Raw genomic sequence first — 19,814 nt, 5'->3', positions numbered from 1 at the left:
CTGTGTGCTGTCAGTAAAAATAAAATACATAGAGCTCTATCTATCTTGTAGAACTGGAAAGGACCCCAAAAGGTCATAGAGTCCAGCCCTCTATCTTCACTAGCAGGACCAGGTACTGATTTTGCCCTAGATCTCTAAATAGCCCCCTTAAGGATTGAATTCATAACCCTGAGTGTAGCAGGCCAATACTCAAACCACTGAGCTATCCCTCTCATTTTGAAACATTACAGTAATTATTTCCTATGGGAGGAGGCGCGGGGAGGGTCACCACCAAGATTGCTGGCCCAAGCCATGTGTCAAGTGTGTGGCTGCACACAAGGACTCAGAAAAATTAGAGGCTCACAGGAGAAATAAAGCCCAGGATGGCCAGATAGAAACAGCGTCCAGTGCTTTGTTTGGAGCATTAGGGGCTGCTCTCAGCAATGCAGCTGTACATTGTCCCTTACTGAAGAATAGGGATCTTGAGTTACTTGGAGTTCAGATCAATGCATGTTACCTGTAATCTTGCTGTACCACCATTCCCAGACTGTAAAATGGAGCTAATAATTGCTTTCATCCACTGTTTGTCTGTTCGTTGTCTTGTTAGACTGCATGGGGGGGAGGGATAGCTCAGTGGTTTGAGCATTGGCCTGCTAAACCCAGAGTTGTGAGCTCAATCCTTGAGGGGGGCCACTTGGGGAATGTGGGGCAAAATCAGTACTTGGTCCTGCTAGTGAAGGCAGGGGGCTGGACTCAATGACCTTTTAAGGTCCCTTCCAGTTCTAAGAGATGGGATATCTCCATTAATTATTATATTATGCGCATTGGGACAAGGCCTGTCTCGTACTAGGTTACTGCAAAGTGCCTAGCAAAGTGCAGCCCAGCTCTCTGTTGGGGCCTAGAGCCTCCACCCCAATACAACTAAAGTTTTGAATTCTAGCAATGCGAACACGTGACTCAAATCATTCCGCTAGGTCCTGCTGACAGGCACTAGGTAACTGCGTTGTCCCACTAGAAAAGGAAACACTCGCGTGAAATATGTATCGACGGCTGTGGGCTTGGTGTGTGAGAACACTTTGATCTCATCAAGCAGAAAACAATTTGACGGAAGTCTTTTCCTATGGGTATCAGAGCAGGATTTGTCCCAGCACTCAAGGTATCGATGAAGTGTTATTTATTCAGATGCTTTGTTACTCCGTTTCATGAGGCAAGGCAGTGACAGCATCTCGTTAGCTGAATAAAGGGAAACCATTCCTTGTGTGTGTTTGTTTTATACCATGTGGCTTGTAACCGTGGGCAATGTTCTAAACACCAAATGGCATGAGAGCTACTCGTAATGAAGGGCTAATATTCCACCCATTCACTTACTGACAGCAGGACGCTGATTAAAATGCTAATCGCTAATTATGATCTATGGGTAGCAGCCTGACTGCAACTGTCAGCAATTCTCAGTATGTGAATGGAGAGGTTTGTTTGGGAGTCATTGGACGTTCTTGTCTCACATCCCCAAAGCATTTAAGCAAGTACTTCAGACCATTCCTGTCCACCAAAGCATTTAAGTCAATTAGATGTAGGCGTAGACAAAATTAAGCAAGTGTGTAATTCCCAGATCCTCAAAGGTATTTAGGTGCCTATTTCCCGTAGAATTAATTGATTTCACTAGGTGGTAGGTGCCTAAATATCTGTGAGGATCTGGGCCCAAGTGCTTTATTGACTAGGGATGGAGAGGCTGAATTAAGGGCAACTACATAGTCATTGTATCCATTCCCAAAGGACTCTGGGTATGGGAGTTTGGAAGGTTCACGACCATACTTAGAAAATATTTCCTCCTACGGTTTAAGTGCATCTTTCCCTCCCTGCTTTTTTTGACCTATGAATGTTTTTCCTTCATTCCCACTAGACGCAATAATATCCTCATACAGGCAAAGAATTCTGAATGATGATTATTTGTACTGACACAGCCTCTAGGAGCCCCATTCCTGGACCGGGACCTCTTTGTGCTAGGCACCGTGCAAACACAGAAGAGATTACAAGTAGACAGATCTAAAGTGGATCTTAAGAGACTTTCCATGCCCTGGGCTTGATCCTGCTGCCTCTATTCAGCTAAAACATTTGTCCATTTCAGTAGGTGTCAGATCACGCTTGATCTAGGCCAGGGGTGGGCAAACCTTTTGGCCTGAGGGCCACATCAGGGTTCTGAAACTGTCTGGAGGGCTGGGTAGGGAAGGCTGTACTTCCCCAAACAACCTGGCCCCCGTCCCCTCCCACATCCCACTACCTGACTGCCCCCCTCAGAACCCCTGACCCATCCAACCTCCCCTGCTCCTTGGCCCCTGACCACCCCCTCCTGGGACCCCCCCCACCCCTAACTGCCCCCCCGGACCTGACCCCCTATCAAACCCCCATGTCCCCTGACCCCTATCCACAACCCCGCCCCCTGAGAGGCCCCCTGGGACTCCCACACCTATCCAACCCTCCCTGTCCCCTGACCACCCCGATCCCTAGCCACGCCCCCGCTGGCCCCCCGGGGCTCCCACGCCTATCCAACCGCCCCCTACTCCCTGTCCCCTGACCACCCCGATCCCTAGCCACGCCCCCGCTGGCCCCCCGGCACTCCCAAGCCTATCCAACCCTCCCTGTCCCCTGACCACCCCCCCAGGACCCACCTGCCCCTTATCCACCCCACCCCCCACTCCCTGCCCATGCCGCTCAGAGCAGCAGGACTGGCAGCCGCCCAGCCGGAGCCAGCCACGCCGCTGCACTGCCCAGCCCCCAGAGCACTGGCGGCACGGCACGCTGAGGCAGCAGGGGAGGGCCCAGGGGCTAGTCTCCCCGGCTGGGAGCTCAAGGGTTGGGCAGGAGGGTCCCATGGGCCGGATGTGGCCCATGGGCCTGAGTTTGCCCCCCCTCTGATCTAGGCACACAAGAATCACATTGCCCGGTGCTGTGTCAGTGGGGGGGAGTACAGCAGCTGTTTAATAGCTCGGCAACATTCCACAAAAGTTCAGTCGAGGAAGGACTCTGTGGCCAATTGACCCTGGATTTGTTTTCGGGAGGCAGAATGTAATTAGCCACATTGCTATTTGTCCAGGAAGTTAAAGTTAAACACCCCGCTAAGCAGTACATTTATCTCAAACTGTTGTTAATTGAACAGTGTGCACCCGGGGTGGGTCACTGGCAGTGGGGCTGAACCCTGGGCCATTTTGGATGTAAAATCCAATCCTCTGATGCCTGAGGTAAAAGGCCCACCTTTCTTAGTACAAAGGCTGTACATCCTTCTGTAGTTCTGTGGCCCAGCCACTAGAGGGGGACAGCCAGCCAGACGAAGCATGGGCTACCAGAGGAAGGATGGTCTAGTGGCTACATCATAGATTGGCAATTAACGTGTTGTGCCTCAGCCACAGCTTTCCTTGGGGATCTGGCAGTCATCTCAACCTCAGCGCCTCCATTTTTTCATATTTAAAATGGGGCCAATCACAAGTCACTTACCTTTCAGGCACAGCGCAAGTCTTAATTGACTATTTTTTGTAAATTGCTTTGAGATCCTCCCCTTATAAGATGCTGCTATTGTAAGCAGCCTCCAGCAGCAGGCGCCAGCGTGGTTGGGGAGAGGGCATTGGGCTGGGACTCAAGAGACCTATTCACAGCTCTGCCACTGGCCTACTTGTGACCTTGGGCAAATTACTTCACCTTTGTGTGCCTCAGTTTCTTTGCCAAATGGGGATAGTTGTGCTTGTCTCACTTGTAAAGTGAACAGGAGTACTTGTGGCACCTTAGAGACTAACACATTTATTTACAAATTTATTTATGAAGCATTACAAACATTGAATCTATCTCCCCTTGTAAGTATTCTCACACTTCTTATCAAACTGTCTGTACTGGGCTAGCTTGATTATCACTTCAAAAAAAATTTTTTTTTCTCTTACTTAATTGGCCTCTCAGAGTTGGTAAGACAACTCCCACCTGTTCATGCTCTCTGTATGTGTGTATACATATCTCCTCAATATATGTTCCACTCTATATGCATCCGAAGAAGTGGGCAGTAGCCCACGAAAGCTTATGCTCTAATAAATGTGTTAGTCTCTAAGGTGCCACAAGTCCTCCTGTTCTTTTTGCGGATACAGACTAACACGGCTGCTACTCTGAAACTTGTAAAGTGCTTTGCCATCTATGGCTGACAAGCGCTAGGAAGAGGTGGTGTCACGTCGCGGATAGGTTTTCCAACAAAATTCAGCCCCTCCCTTGAGACAGGGCCTGTGAGTTAAATGAGCAACAAACACACACAGGCATTCCGTTAGAGACAATCTGTTTAATAAATATGACTGTAAAAGCAATAAACAATAGCAATTGTACAGAACACTACATTATCTTTAACCAAGAAAAAAATACATCAAAAAAGTCATTTTAAAATCAGCAGTAGTTCCAAGACTATAAGAAAACTTTTTAAGTGGCTTACTATAAAAATAAGTTGGCTAATGCCAGACTTCAAGGGCCAGTTAGAATCCTGGGGGCTATTATACAGTGGCTGCAAAAAAAAAAAACAACGACGTTCCCATCTTGCTTAAAGTGGTAGTTGCAAATACAATAGTGGGTGATGTCAATGCCTGTGACTAATGGACTTATGTAGCTCCACAGAAAGGATAAATAGGCAGAGATGCCCAGTGGGTGAGGGTGGGACTGACCTTTTCCCTGTTGGCATCACCCTTTCTTCAGAGCCATGATCTGTACCTGACTTTTACTCTCTGGCATATGCTGTAGCTGCATGCCCGTCCCGCCCCCCCAGCTGTTCTGAGGGCTTTGCTTAAAAGCAGCGCTGGTCCTTCGGATCATTTGGATTTCAGCAGACTTTGAACCCAGCTCCCTATGGGTCTGAGACTGCACTGGTCTCTCATACGGACCACGACGGGCCCAATCCTGAAATCTTTCCTTGGGCTGAGCAGGGTTTTACAGTCTAGCTGCTAAAAGTCCCTGCTGGAAGTGGTGAGCAGACTTACTGTGGCCAGCCAATTACCTTGGCTAATGGACATATAGTTCCAAACTCTTAACACCCCGGTTAAGTATTTGGAATGCACTTGCTCTAGCTACGTGCCCCAGAGTGAGGAACTGCCGCCTTGGCACTGGGAGTACTGGATACGGAGAGGAAGTGCGGGGAGGCCACACACTCAGACATACAGCAGCGAAACACCTGAGGAAGGAGAGGGCCCTGACAGGTAGCCAGAGGGGTGAGGTTGGGGTGGAGGATGGGCTATGAGCTAGAGCCAAGCCCTTGACCCAGAAGCAGGAAATTCACGCTGCTGAGCGGCAGGGAGTAGGGGTGGGAGTCTGAATCCACTGTTTCTGGGTGCCTTCTTGTGCAGTGATTTAGACCGTGCAAAGGGAGCATGGGTGAGCTGGCAGCATTTTACCCCCCCCCCTTGCACGGGTCTAATTGACTGCACACACGATGGAGAATGAAGTCCAGAAGGGGTAGTGGGAGGCAGCTGGGGTCATGATATTTGCAGGGCAGGACTACGGGCCGTAGAAGCTCATCCCGGCTCGTGCCATGCCGTGAGATTGGGCGGCCTACATGGGGGCTGCCTCTGGATCATGCCACATGGGCAGGCGCCTTAATGTGAATGGGCTAAACAGTTTTTTTTAAGAAAGCATCTGGCTTTGCAGCTTAGGGGCTGATTTCCTGGCTTTGCTACAGGGAGCTACGAGCAGTCACAGGCGGCAGAACGAAGGACGGAGAAAGTGAAGGTCCGAACGAAGACAGTGCAGTGTCTACTCCTGTGTATTTCTGTGTGGCTCGTGAAAGTTGGCTTGGGGTAGCTACTCCACCCACAGCCTGCAGTGCTAAAAAAGCAGTTAACTCTAAAGCCAAATACCCTTATTCCCCCACCCCCAACCCTTCAAAAAGACCCCATGCACATTGCTGGCCACTATCATTATGAACTTTCTACAAATAAGAGATTGATCAGAAAAGAGAGGAAAGTGAGCTGTGGGGGAGGGGAAGGGCTATGGGGGCAACAGGTGATTTCCTTTCCCCCTATTAAAATAGAGCACCTGTACACTGCAATTCCAACCACGGTCTGGGTATAATGTCCACATGCACAGGATTAAAGCTAAAAACCTTTTGTCGTCTGAAGAATTAAAAAGTCCAAATGCAGTGAGTTTTTCTTTTTTATATATATATATCTATATCTATATACAGATGTACTGGTGTCCTTGGTTCAAACATTTACATAGGTAGGGATTTCTTTTGTGCTTTGAGTCTCAGCAGCTATGGAAATACTTCCTGTGGCAAAGAAAAACAAAACAAAAGCACTCGTTAGCTGAATAATAAAAGTGTTTCCGGAGAATGAAAGATTTTAAGGTGTCTCGCCCTTTGGTGTGAGGATTTAATTGGTCGAGCCTGGCACATTCTTCCCAGAACTGTTCTCTTGCCACTTAGAAGGTTGAATGGAACGTCTTGTTCTTCTTTCTGATGAAGATGATTCACCCATGTCGAAGAAAAGAGATAGCGGGAACGGAGGATGGGGGAAAACTGTGTTTCTACGAGACAATGTATAACACTGACTCATGTATTGGCATCTGCTGTGAAAAGGGGTCAGAGACTTGACAACCCATTGTATGATTTGCCTTTGCAAAAGAAGGGTTTGCTGTGACAAGTAGCTACTGTGTTTTGGGCTGTGGAGGCGTGAGTGGGACCCAACACCCCCAGCCTTTGGATTTCCTAAACGTACAAGGCATGAATGTTAGTCTCCGCTTGCACAGGGGAAAAAACTGCTTCGAAACAAACCCCACACTGATGAGAAGCATCCCATTATGTCTATTGCTTTGTTTCCCCAAAAGAAAATGCCCTGAAAAAAAAAATGCTGATTTCCAGAAAGACCTGGGGTTATCTCACAGGGCTAGTACGGGTGAAAATGAGATTCACACCCAAGCTCCCTGTAGGGACAGGTGCCTAAGAACGGGCTTCACAAAAGCCAGTGCCCACTGAGCCTCCCAAGCTAGCCAATAGGAAACGCTGAGGAGAGGGATGTGACCTAAACCTGCGCATCTAATTCAAGGCCGGAGGCAGGCACCAATCTCAGCCATGATCCCTCTCCTGGAGTTAGGCGCCTATGGCCGATTAGTCCTTTTTCAAGGAAACCCAAGGAGGCGGTGCCCCCGTAGGAGCTCTAGCCCATTGATTACAGGATGCAGGAGAGCCAGGTTCAGTTTCCCCCCTCTGCCTGACGTGGAGCAGGGGTCTCCCACCTCCCTGGAGAGCGCCTAACCCTCCAGCTATGGGGTATTCTGGGGCAAGATGCTCTCAGTCTCTCTTGTCGGAGCTGTCTGGGGCTAGGGCATTGTGGTGGAAGACCCAGGTTCAAATCCCTGCTACACATCTGGCCCGTGGGATGGGGGACGGGAGGAACTGAACATGGATCACTCACGTGAGGGCTGGCCTAACCACTAGGCTAAACGTTATGGGGGAAGGGGTGCAACACCACCTCCTCCAGCCATTTTGTGTAGGTTTAGGTGTGCTCAGAGCACATCTACCGGACTGGGCCTCAAAGGCAAGACAGGTGGGGGAACACCGTGTCTGTGAATCCTGCTGGGGCTGAGGAGTGTTAGGCTCTGAGCTGCTGGACAGTTGTCAGGACTTTGTGCATGCCTGGCCACTGAGAATTAGATGCCTGAGAGACTTTTAATGGCAGAACCCGAGGTGCTGAAGGACTTTAGGAGCCCACAGTGTTAGGCAGCAGTTGGGTGTAGTAGTTTTGTGAATGCCAGTGGCCGCTGAAGTGGCACTTGTGTGGCCACTGTTGCCTTCCCAGAATACCAGATATTCCACTACTTCACAATGTGCACTCTTCAAAATGGCATCCCCCGTCCGATACCGGTTAAAACCAAGTCCGGTTTTATCTCCATACCGGGGGGAACAAACCAAGAAGAGGACAGTCTGGTTTAAAACCAGACAAAGTGCCTGCCTATACCTAAGTCTCCCTTGTGAATCCCACCCGATGAATCTTTGTGCTTTATGTTCCCCTCACACACAACTCAAGATCTATTCCTGTCACCAGCGAACTCCAATCTGGCTTGCTTGTTTTTCTCGCTGGCAGGATTTTAGGGTATGTCTCCATTGCAGCTGGGAGGGGAGCGTCCCAGCTGGGCAGACAGCCTTGCTTTTGCTCTGCTCCAGCTAGCACACTAAAAATAGCCGCACGGCTATTGGGCCACCGGAAATGGCCCAGACTAGCTTAGGGTGACCAGGCATCCCAATTTTATCGGGAATGTCCCGATATTTACTTGTTTGTCCCACATCCTGGTCGGGACGCGAATTGTCCCGATAATTTGTCCTCCGGTGCACAGGCGGAGGGGGCTCGCGCCCCCCACCCCAACTCCACCCCTCCCTCCCCCATTGGATCCCTCCCCAAATCCCCACCCTGGCCCCGGCCCCAGCCCCACCCCCTCACTGCCCCATTGGATCTCTCCCCAAATCCCCACCCTGGCCCCGCCTCTTCCCCAAGCACGCCGCATTCCTCCTCCTCCCCCCTCCCTCCAGTGCTTGCGACACCATACAGCTGACTAGCGCAAGCCTGGGAGGGAGGGGGGAGAAGCATGTCGTGGCAGCCAGCTCAGGGGAGGTGGAGGCAGAGTGAAGGTGAGCTGGTGGGCGGGGGCAGGGCGTGGAGCTGCCAGTGGGTGCTCAGCCCCCACCAATTTTTCCTATGCTCCGGCAGCTCTCGGGGTTTTTGTTTTGTTGTTGCTCCGCCGGCACTCCCCCTCCCCCCCTGCGTCCCGATATTTCACGTCTCTCATCTGGTCACCCTAGACTAGCTGCTCGCGTCCAAGCCCACCTCATCCCTTGGGTTTGAGCTCGAGCTGCTGCCTGTGTCACAGTGACCACACTGCTATTTGTTAGCTGGAGCAGTCTGTCTACCTGGGCTGGGAGGCACACCTCCTGGTTGGGAGCGTAGACATAACTAGAGGGGCTTATTGGGTGGTTTCTTTATGATAATGTATTAATCCTTCCGCTTCTGCAACCTCATCGACCTCCACAGGGTTCCACAAAGTCTCAGTCAGGGCAATATTTAAAATGCATCTGTGGTGCATTAGTTCTACAGCAGCCAACAGCACACGATGGACCTGGGAAAGTACCACGGCAAAATTATGGCTCCTGTAAGAGACACAAGCTGCTCTAGCTAGACCTAGTAACACTACATGGCTACATCCCCAACTGCTCCCCAGCACACCTGGAGAGGAAACGCATAGGTGCCCCGTTGCTGCCTGTCCTCTTCCTTGATCCTGAGGGGTAAAACTGGCCCCCAGCACAAGACAGAGCAGCCTAGGTGCTGCCCTGAATTGAGTCAGCTCCCAGGTCACTCCACTGGCCAGAATAACATTCCCTCTCCCCTTAATCGCTGTGGGGTGCCCCCTATGTGAGGCCACCTCCAAATAAAGGTTCCCATTCATGAGGGGAATCCTCAGTTGGTGCCTCAGATCAGTTTTAAATTCCCTTTTGCCCACTGGAGCAGCGCGAAGCAGGTCCGTGCTCTGTTCAAACATAACTCGTCTGTGCTCAAGGCCAGGCAGCTACAAATGGACGCTCCCCTAAAACTGGGGCCCATTCTCTAGCCCTTAGTCTCAAGAGTCATTCTTAGTCATGCAAGGTGTCTCAGGGACCTCAGTGGGTCCACTCCTAAGGCCAAGGATTTCAGGAGTGTCGCTTTACAAGCCACATATAACAATGCTCAGAATATCTGTAGACACCTGCTTCAGCAGAAACTGTCAACCTCACCCGATCAGCTAAGGGAAGAGTTCCATTTAAATGCTTCCCACATTCATCTAGGCCCCCAGTTCAGCAAAGTACTTAAACATGGCCCTATGTCCTTTTGTCCTCCGTGAGACTGCAACACATAGGCTAAGCACTTGCACAAGTACTTCGCTGAACGGGAATGGATTTGAGTACTATCCTGAGTCATGGCCATAAATCTTTCCCTTAATGTTGTGAAACAAAGGGGGTATTTTCTATAGGTGCCGATTTTGAGTCTTATTCTTATATCCCATTACACCGGTGCTACTTCACTGAAGTTAATAGGGATTGCACCAGAGTAACTGAGAGATGGATAGTCCTCCTGTGTTTATTATGGTTCTAACTAAAGCCTGTTTGTACATTCCCAACATCACCAGTCAACAATCACTGCTGTTTATTCCCCCTCTGAGAGAAGTCTGCTTGAAGGCGAACGCTGCTGTCCAATACTGAGATCCATATTTTGCTCTGCTCCCCAAGAGGCCGGCTGTGGTGATTTCACGGTTTGCCTGGCTGTTCAGAGCTCATGTGCGTGGCAGCAAACACATCATTTCAGGCTGAGCTTTTAAACTGTACTTACCGAGTCGCGCTCCTGCCCCCGTGTACTGGAAATAGGGGACCTCCTTTTATGTGTTCAATCTAGTGCTTACCCCAAAATTACATAGGTGCCAGAAACGTGATGACATTTCTCTGACAGCACATGTTAGCGATGACATGATTACAGAGTTTTTCGGGAGGAGAGCGGACTACACAGAAAACTACATGGGCAAAGCCTCGGGTTGTTAAATTTCTTTTTCATCATAGGGAGGTGGAGGGGAGGAGGAGTTAGCTTGGTGGCTTTGAGAGATGTTAATACAGCAGTAGAGGGGGGGGGTGCTCTGGGAGGGGTGGTAGGAAGGTTCAGAATAAGTCTAGCCGATTAGAACTCAGAATCTAACCAGCGGTTGGCTGCTGGATGTTATTTACCTATGGGCCGGGTATCCAACTTCTCATCTACTAGTTGCTCAGGGCTCATCAGTTCACTTTGAGGGACATTAGGCATGCTTTCCCTTTGACTGACTGGACTGACCATCTCTTGATCTTTCTCATTCTGCATCTGTGCATAAACATTAATGCCCGGAATCTTCCTAAAACATTAACAGAAACCATCATTGCTGTGTACGCTATGGATCACGTCACGTCGTACTTGTTAGACCTGAGTCCGTAGACGACAAGGGGGGGAGGGGAGGGAAGGAGGGGGGAGGTCGTACCTTTTGAACTTGTAAATTACAAAAACGGCTAATCCCACAAACACCACAGATAGCAGCATCAGCATGGCCGAACCACTGTGACTGGGCGTGAGGTCCACCAGGGGAACTACAAGAGAGGAGATCTTTAAAATAGCCACACAGCATGGACTGGAAATAACGCTCTAAACAGATACTGTGCGTCCACCACCCCAGCCATGTACCTTTGTAGTGATATCTGTCTAACCATCGCTCCATGGTCTCTCCAGGGCATATCCCCATCAGGTGTAAGGATCACCTCCAAGAGGCAATCAGTTATTGGAAGTGTAGCTATTCCTATGGCTTCCTATAGAGCGGAGGCTCTCAAACTTTTGTTACTGGTGACTCCTTTCACAATGATGTGTCTCTGAGTGTGACCCCCTTTATACATTAAAAACACGTTTTTATATATTTAACACCATTATAAATGCTGGAGGCAAAGCAGGGTTTGGGGTGGAGGTTGACAGCTTGCGACCTCCCCCCATGTAATAACCTCGCAACCCCCTGAGGGGTTCCAACCCCCAGTTTGAGAACCCCCTGCTATAGAGTTCTGGTCAGCCTTGACATACAGATCCATGCAAGTAGGCCGCTGATTTGTATTGGACACCGGAGTGGTTGGAGAGGGAAGTGCCAGCTGTATTCTATAGGAGTAAAATAAAATATTTGCAGCCAAAATAATTGTGTTGATCTGGTGCTATGTGCTCAGTTGTGTTCATTATCTGGATGGATCCTGGCTTTCCCACTCTGACTCTGTGATGGTGGTCACTCCTTCCACACCCTATGCTCTAAGAAGGGTGGTGGGAATGATGTAGGACACCTTTCCCCATTCCTAACCTCTGCCTGCCTCCCTATCTCCCTTTTAATGGCATTCTCCTCTTCCTTCTCTCTCTCTCCACCTTCTACCATCTCCCATCCGGTGAGTTTTCCATGGGATGGAAGCATATAGGTACAAGAAAATAAGGGCGCGTACTCTCAGTGCCTCTCCCTCAAGCCACAGGCAACTCTTGATAACACCCCTTACATGAAGTGTGTGTAAGACAACACACAGCATCCTGACGCTGATGTGATGGCTACCCCGAGAATAAATGACAAATTACACCAAATCAGAGCGACAGACACACGCAGTCACTCATACATGCACACACAAAACAGAGGCACATGTGCATGGGTGGGCACGCGCAGACACACAATCACATGCACACTGTTACGTAAATAAAGCAGTCACACTGTAGTCAGACCAGACACACAACATACACAAATGATTACATACAACAGCTACAGAAAGTCGTGTGCTCATTTGCATCCAGCAGACACATACACAATAAACACGACAAACACGTGTGGCAGTTGCTCAAACACACACAACCAGGCTAGCGCATGCTTATGCACATACTCTGAAACACAACACACACACACACACACACACACAGCCAGATAAAATACAGAGAATCTCTGTTTCGGCTGCTATCTAAATAAGGCAAAGTGAAACATTCTGCTTTGATGTTCTGGCTTCAAGAAAATCACTCTCATGAAGGATAAGCATCATTATTAAATAATACTTAATTATAAACGTGTTTTGTCTTCTGAGCCTGTCTCATTCCTTTGTGGATCTCAGCTCTGGGTGATGACAAAGTGGCCCACTGGCTAGATAACTTCAGTGTCGCTCAACGTTCTTGTTATAATGCTGGGATTAGAGCCGGGTTACCAACAGTCTTTTTACTGCTGGACACAGAATATTGGTATATTTTACTTTGCCTCACAGTTGTGGGTTGTTTTGGCTAAGACGTAGGAATGAATGTGATGAATGGGCTGCAGCCTGTTGTCCAGAATCACCATAAAATTAATCCTTCTCCTGGTTAGGCCTAAGCAACAGAGCCACAGGTGCAAAAATGCTGAGTTCTCCAGTGGTCATTATTCATCTGCATGAGGGAGCAATGTGTGGGCAAGGCAGAGCTGAACATTCAGGGAGAGTGAGTGTGGACAATACCACTGAGGTGCCAATACAAGCACCAAGGAGCCGCTGTGTGGGCATACACGTATGCCACCAATCCAAAGCATCATTACAGATGATTTAAAGTACTGCAGATGGGTGACTGGTATTACAGAGGACTAGCTGGTGCAGTTGCGGGAAGCTTTAACTTGTGGCTATCAGCCTTCAGACCTGGCTCAAGTCACAAGTGTGAATGATTTCGGTGGTACTGTCCTCATCTCAGGGGCATCCACCCAAGGGACAAAAGCCCACCAGAATTGCTAGTGTGCTATTGCTACAGTGCTGTATGTATATATGCCTAGCGCCCTATTGATAGATCACAGCCCTACTCTAGGTGGGTTTTAAAGATCTAAACCAAAATTCAAAACAGGTGGCAGCCTTAATTGTTTGACTGTAGCAAGAATAGTGCATGTTTGGATGGACGTCTATTGGGAAAGCTGTGTGGAGAGGGTAGGTTTCCTGGGGCCTGCCAGCATGACACCTCCCTGGATCTCTTAGTTTGAGGTTTTGAATCTGGTGCTAAATTCTCTGAATCAGCTTTCCACCCTTCTGTAACTCTGGCTTTTTCTGATCAACATCTCATCTGGCCACCAGAATTATTTCCCTGCTTCCTTTTCAACCCAGTCAGCATTGTCCATTTGCTGGTCCTGTCCATGTGCTGGATCAGAAAGAAGGCCCTGAGTCAGTTTAAACGGAGCCTTTGTTGGTCTTTGGGAAATCCAGTTTCAACCAGGATATGCAAGTCTCCCCAGTGGATGGTACCTCTCTGGAAGTGTTTATAACCGGAGTGATTCTCCTGAATCACCCCCACGCTGTTCTTAGTTCCTGGCGGAGCTGTGGCAACCTTCATCCCCCCCGGAGTTGCATACAGACCCTGGTGTACAGTGATACATCAACCATTCATACACTTAATACAACACGGTCCCCGGAGATATTGCATGCAGTTGCACTAGCTGTCACTAATCACTAATAAAACTTTGGGGTATGATGAATAAATGTAGGCTTGTGTGGCGCTGTAATGTATGCCCCTACAGCCGGAGTTCTGAATGCTTACTACAAATATAAAGTATTTCAAGTACATGGCTGGTAGATCCCACTGTGCTCCTAGCAAGGAACTTACAACAGATTTTGCTACTCAACAACAGGCAAGACTTTGAGAGGGTGAACACTGACCTGCTGATAAATGGGCCGCATGGACCAGGACTCGAACCCCAGGCTTCAACTCAAACTGGACCAAGTTTTGGTTCAGTTTGTGGATCAATATTTCTGAAATCTGGAAGAAACGGAGAATAAGTATGTTCAATGTGCGAGTCAACAGAGATTTACTGTATCTTCTAAAGAAAAAAAGAACAGCAGACGGGTACAGCTGTCAGGACAGTACAGATATTTATGTGCTACGAGTAGCTACTGAAACCAACTAGTTACATGAGTAACCTTACTCATAGAGGAAGTCCCACTGACATCAAAGAGACTGCTCACGTGAGTAATAGTACTCATGTACTTAAGTGTTTGCAGTACCAACCCAAGAATAGCAAATGAGTGCCCTGCAGTATCTGCACATGCAAAGCTAAAAAAAAGGAAAAGATAAAAATCAGTGGGTCAAATGTAATGGTCTTTGCTATGCAGAAGGTCAGACTAGAGCTTCATGATAGTCCCTTTTAACTTCAGCATTTATGAATCAACCTGGAGATCCACCAGATAAGGGTTCCTCACAGAGAGCAGATGCTACCCATCCAGGATCAATGCCTGTAGAGCAGGGGAATCAGGCTTTGGCGTGAACTCTATTTGAAGATTGCTTTCCTGAACCACAGCAAGGCAGGTTTTCCTTTTCATGACGCTCTTGATGATGTACACAGTAACTGTTTTTCTAGAATATATTATTACTGTTTGTATTCCAGTAGTTCCTAAAGGCTCTCAACTGAGATCAGGGCCACATCGTGTTAGGCACTTTACATACCCATAATAAGTGATTAGACCCTGCCACAAAGAGTTTACTGTCTAAACAGACAGGGCAGATAGGATGAAAGTATCGTACATGTAAATCAGGGGTAGGCAACCTATGGCACGCAATGCAAAGGCGGCACACAAGCTGATTTTCAGTGGCACTCGCACTGTCCGGGTCCTGGCCACCGGTCCGGGGGGCTCTGCATTTTAATTTAATTTTAAATGAAGCTTCTTAAACATTTTAAAAACCTTACTTACTTTACATACAACAATAGTTTAGTTATATATTAGAGACTTATAGAAAGAGACCGTCTAAAAACGTTAAAATGTATTACCGGCACGCGAAACCGTAAATTAGAGTGAATAAATGAAGACTCGGCACACCACTTCCGAAAGGTTGCCGACCCCTGATGTAAATGATGTATAGACTTTTGCAGCATGTTCTGTTTGGATACTTACAGCCTCAGTTTCTCCAGATATTTCATCCATCCCATCAGTTCTCAGGGTAGTGAACCATTTTCCACTTTATTAACATGCACAAGATTAGTGGGGGGTGGGGTGTTGTGGAGGAGAGGTGGTTGGAAAACTTGAAAATAACGCAACAGGACAGTGTTGGGTTTTTACAGCCAAGTGAAATTCAGGAAGGGCTATACACTTGTGCCCACTACTTAATCTAATTTGGTTTAAATAAATCTTTATTCCTTTTCAAAGATTAACAAAAAATTGTCAGGGAAACATACATGACCATCATTTTTAGACCATCTTTGTTGTGTTCCTGATTTTTCTCAAGTTACGCTATTTTAGTAAAGCTACGGAGATGCGGTTCGGTGTTCTTTGACTATCACTCATCATGGTCGGAGATTGATCTGTTTGGGGTTTTTTAACATTCTTAATGATTTTTGTCAATACTGTTGGATCCTGCATTTCACTTTGGCCACTGCTCACTTGAATCGGTGCCCTTGATCCAATATATATTTGGCAGCAGCTGACGATGGGCCTTTTATTTTTAAAAATCTATCTCATTTATGCTTTTTTAAATCTTGTTAGTGGTACCAGAATGTGTCGTAAATATATTTCTCTCAAGAGGAAGAATAAATAACATTAGCTTGTCAAGATTCAGCTGCAGATGTTGTGGATGTGATCGAATTGCCTAGCTCCGAACAGCATGATTAGAGAGGGGATGCACCCTAGTATGCGAATGGAGCACAAGCTACACCGGTCTTTAAGCACTCAAGTAATCAAGCACTCAGAGGCTGGCAGCTACAAGGGACACCACATCCCCCAAAAAGGAGGGACAGATATCGATAGAACTGATCTAAAACCATGGGCATTAATGGCTATCTCATAGAGCTAGAAGGGACCCTGGAAGGTCATTAAGTTCAGTCCCCTGCCTTCACAGCAGGACCAAGCACTGGCCCAGACAGATTTTTGCCCCAGATCCCTAAATGGCCCCCTCAAGGATTGAACTCATAACCCTGGGCTTAGGAGGCCAATGCGCAAACCACTGAGCTATCCCTCCCACTCTGTAACAGACATAGCATCAGCCAATCTCCAACTAGCCCCAGGTGTGACCTAGAAGCCATCTTCATATCCTTGTAAGGTTGTTCTTTGTCCTTTGCAATTTTAGCCCAGGCCCTAGGCAGAGACTGACCATGGTGTAGTTTTCATGCAAGCGGCGGCAAATAGCATAACAGGCCTGTTATGTTATTTCTGGTGCAGAGTGGGAAGGGAGGTCGTGGAGGGGGGAATTGTGCAAGTCTCAGTCCAACTAAAGACACACGTAATGTGCAACCACTATGGCTGAGCAATGATGCCCCAAGACGGAGAACGTGGCTGCTGACTTGCTGGCAGGGAATGGTTTAATCAGTGATATGGGCAGAGAATGGAGGAGGATCAGAACCTGGTATGGATCAGCTCAGGTAGGAGAATGCCCCAGAGTGTTTGCTTGGCACAAGTACAGTCCAGAAGCATTAAAATCCCACTTGTCCTGCTGCGCACCCTGGATAACACTGAATTCCTGCAGAACAGGCAAAGCATGATGAGTCCAGGGCTGCTGTGAAAGCGTCACGGCACACAAGGAATGTGAGCAGCCAAGCATGGCCTCTTTTCCCGGCCTTACAACCACAGTGATGATAACTGCTTCCATGGGCAGCTGGGGACAAATGAACCAGAGGTCACCCAAACAGAGGCTTTCTTAGCTAGACTTTTGATTTGTGGATCCTACAGGTGTAGGCTTTGATTCCTCAACCATTGCTGCCTGCCCTTGGTTTTGTTCTTGCCCATCCCGCAGTGCAGATCGGAGCTGGAGACTGCTAGAGCATTGCCTAGGGCAGCGTGATCTTACGGCACATCTTTGTTGTCCACCTTCCAAACACAGAGACCTGGCGTCTGTCCCAAGGACATCCCTCTTTTTTGAAGCAGGCATGGCTCCGTTTTTGGTTTCAGTGCATGACAAGTCCACTGTACTCACTGAGGCAGCATGATATCACATTGGAGGTCCTGTGTCCGGTGGAACAGTGCTAGGGATGTGTTTTGCTGGAAAGGTAAGTGAGGCAACTTCAAAGCGACTGTGTCTAGTTCAGAGAGGTCTACCCTTTTCTGACCAGTTTAACAAACATATCCTTATTAGGGGAAATGATAGGCCTAAATAAATGTCCTTCTACATCCTTTGCCCTTAGGATACATAACTAACTAAACTGAAGGTGAAGCTCCTCAGAATAACGAACTCCTAATAAATCTTCAGGAGTCTCCCCTCCGAAAATAATTAGCGCTCAGAATTCATTTGGGTTCTTAACTGAGCCTCATTGACTTTATCTGCTTCATTTGCAGAATTAAGCATGATGTGCAAAGATAATTCCGTACAAGAAATCAGTCTTTCATCAAAGAACATAAACTGAATAATAATAAAAAGACAGGTGGTGAAAAAAGAGATTCCAATTTACTCACAGAAAAAAACAAAATTAATTTGGCATCTCTTGGAGTTTCCTAGAGTGAGGACTGGGTGGGAACTCTGCAGCAGTAAACTGCACTACAAGACTCTAAAAGGGCATGTTTCTACACATAGATCTAAACACTGGGTATTAAGAATTTGGACTTACATCCTCAACTGGCACCGCCCCTTTAATGTCAGTGGAGCTTACACCGATTGACATGCGCTGAGGATCTGAATGTTTACATAGATTTTGTGCAGGATTTGCAACTAGTACATAGCATGTGACTTGTTCTGACTTTTTCCGTTCACTGGATGAATCAGTAAACAACTAAAGAAAGAATTAAATATAAACGTTGGTGGGAAGGGATTTGGTTTAGTGCTTAGTAGAGTGGTGTGGGAGTTAAGACAACAGGGATCTGCTTTCAGCTCTGCACTGGGTCACGTTGTGTTTCTGGACCTCACTTTCCCCATCACTGACATGAGCATAATCATACGGGGCTAATTTACCTGGGGTGTTCTGAGGCTTTGTAAATTGCTTTGAGATTCCTTAAGGAAAGATGTGCTGTAAGTGCAAGGTATTATTAATATCAATTGCTGCCTTGACCACACAGCAGAGATGGTCCCAAGGGATACTGTACTGTTGCACTGGGACCACACAGGCCATCAGTGGTCCTAGGTGAACTTGAGAGGTCCTGAACACTAATACAACAGCTGAATCTCAGCTGGAAAAATACTCTAGGACAAGAGGCGAACTTGAGAATCATAGGATGTCCTTGACACAGAGGCAAAAGTTGAGCCTGGGATAAGGAGAGAGGCTGGTGTTCACAGGGGCAATAGGTGATCTTGAGAGATGTTTGGGCATTAGGGCCATAGGGTAAATTTGAGATTCATCTGTAGGGCACACAAATCACCTTTTACCCAAGCTGAAAAACAACTTGTCATCATTTTGCACAGACAAGTGACCCTGAAGAGAAGAGGGGAAAAAAACTCCACCGCTCTGCAACAGCAGCTGCTCAAGAAGCATGGAGGGATAAAGTCCTTTTACAGGCACTTCTGGGGCATTGCATGGCCATATATTTCAAAAAGCGAGTGCAAACATCTCTGAGTGTCCTCAGGGCTGCCAGCACTGATGTGTGCGCAAGCAAGTCCCTGACAGGTATCCGTGTAGACTGCAGTTAATGTGGATCTTTAATTCTGTGTGTGGGGGCTGATTTTCAGAGGTGCTTTCTGTTTGATTTGCCAATGCTCAGCGCCTCTGAAAATCAAGCCCTTGCTGCCTGGACACTGTCACGATGAGCACGTTTGGAATATGATTGATCTGTAAGAAGGCGAATATTACAAATAACACCTGATATTTTGCTGAGAAATCTATTAGGAGGAGAGGGAAAATTAGGAGGCAGATAAAGAATAGTCACAGATGGAAAAGGGCCCTCTGCCATGGAATGAGGTAGAACTGGAAATGGATTAGCAGGAAGGAGCACAGGAAACACACACATGGTAAGAGCCGGCTGTCGGTACCCCCTCACTCTCCTTTGTTTTCCAGGTGGAGCGTGCAGTATTGGCCAATGCCCTTTCATCCTCCCAATTCATTATTGCACATTGGCTGTTCTGTCATCCATCCCATCTTCCATCTCTCTAGCTGTCTGAGACCAGACATAGCTGCAATATGTTGATCTGGCTTGGCTGCTGATTGTAGGCTGGCATTGTCATTGTCAGTGATCCCATGTCACCTGCAGTGTTGACCTAAGTTCCCTTTAAGCTGCGCATCTGTGCAGCAGGCTATCAAGGGCAGCACAGGTGTGCAGGGGGGAGAGGCACCTCCCCTCCCTGCCCCAGAGCTGCTGCGGCTGGCGAGAAGCGCCCCAATCCCAGCACTGCTGCAGCCGGGGAGAGGCGCCATTCCCCCAGCCCCGACGTGGCCAG

At 47.9% G+C, this 19,814-nt stretch overlaps 1 protein-coding gene across 3 annotated transcripts in view; it reads right to left on the bottom strand.

The window, feature by feature from the left end:
- Positions 1 to 4,278: 4,278 nt before the first annotated feature.
- SORCS1 (sortilin related VPS10 domain containing receptor 1) overlaps positions 4,279 to 19,814 on the bottom strand; it is a 408,602-nt gene continuing 393,066 nt past the window's right edge. Inside the window, exons 24-27 of one of the 3 annotated variants that reach the window (XM_034776634.1) lie at positions 14,189 to 14,288; positions 11,011 to 11,116; positions 10,727 to 10,887; positions 4,279 to 6,256 (exon numbers count right to left, since the gene is read on the bottom strand). In XM_034776634.1, the coding sequence (XP_034632525.1) occupies positions 6,192 to 6,256; positions 10,727 to 10,887; positions 11,011 to 11,116; positions 14,189 to 14,288 (432 nt within the window). In that variant the 3' untranslated portion in view covers positions 4,279 to 6,191. The remainder of the gene's footprint in view (positions 6,257 to 10,726; positions 10,888 to 11,010; positions 11,117 to 14,188; positions 14,289 to 19,814) is intronic. The other 2 variants (XM_034776636.1, XM_034776637.1) reach the window with 2 other exon arrangements.

The sequence above is a fragment of the Trachemys scripta genome, chromosome 7 (assembly GCF_013100865.1).
Source record: "Trachemys scripta elegans isolate TJP31775 chromosome 7, CAS_Tse_1.0, whole genome shotgun sequence".
Lineage (NCBI taxonomy): Eukaryota > Metazoa > Chordata > Testudines > Emydidae > Trachemys > Trachemys scripta.
This window is presented reverse-complemented; position numbering and strand designations above follow the sequence as displayed.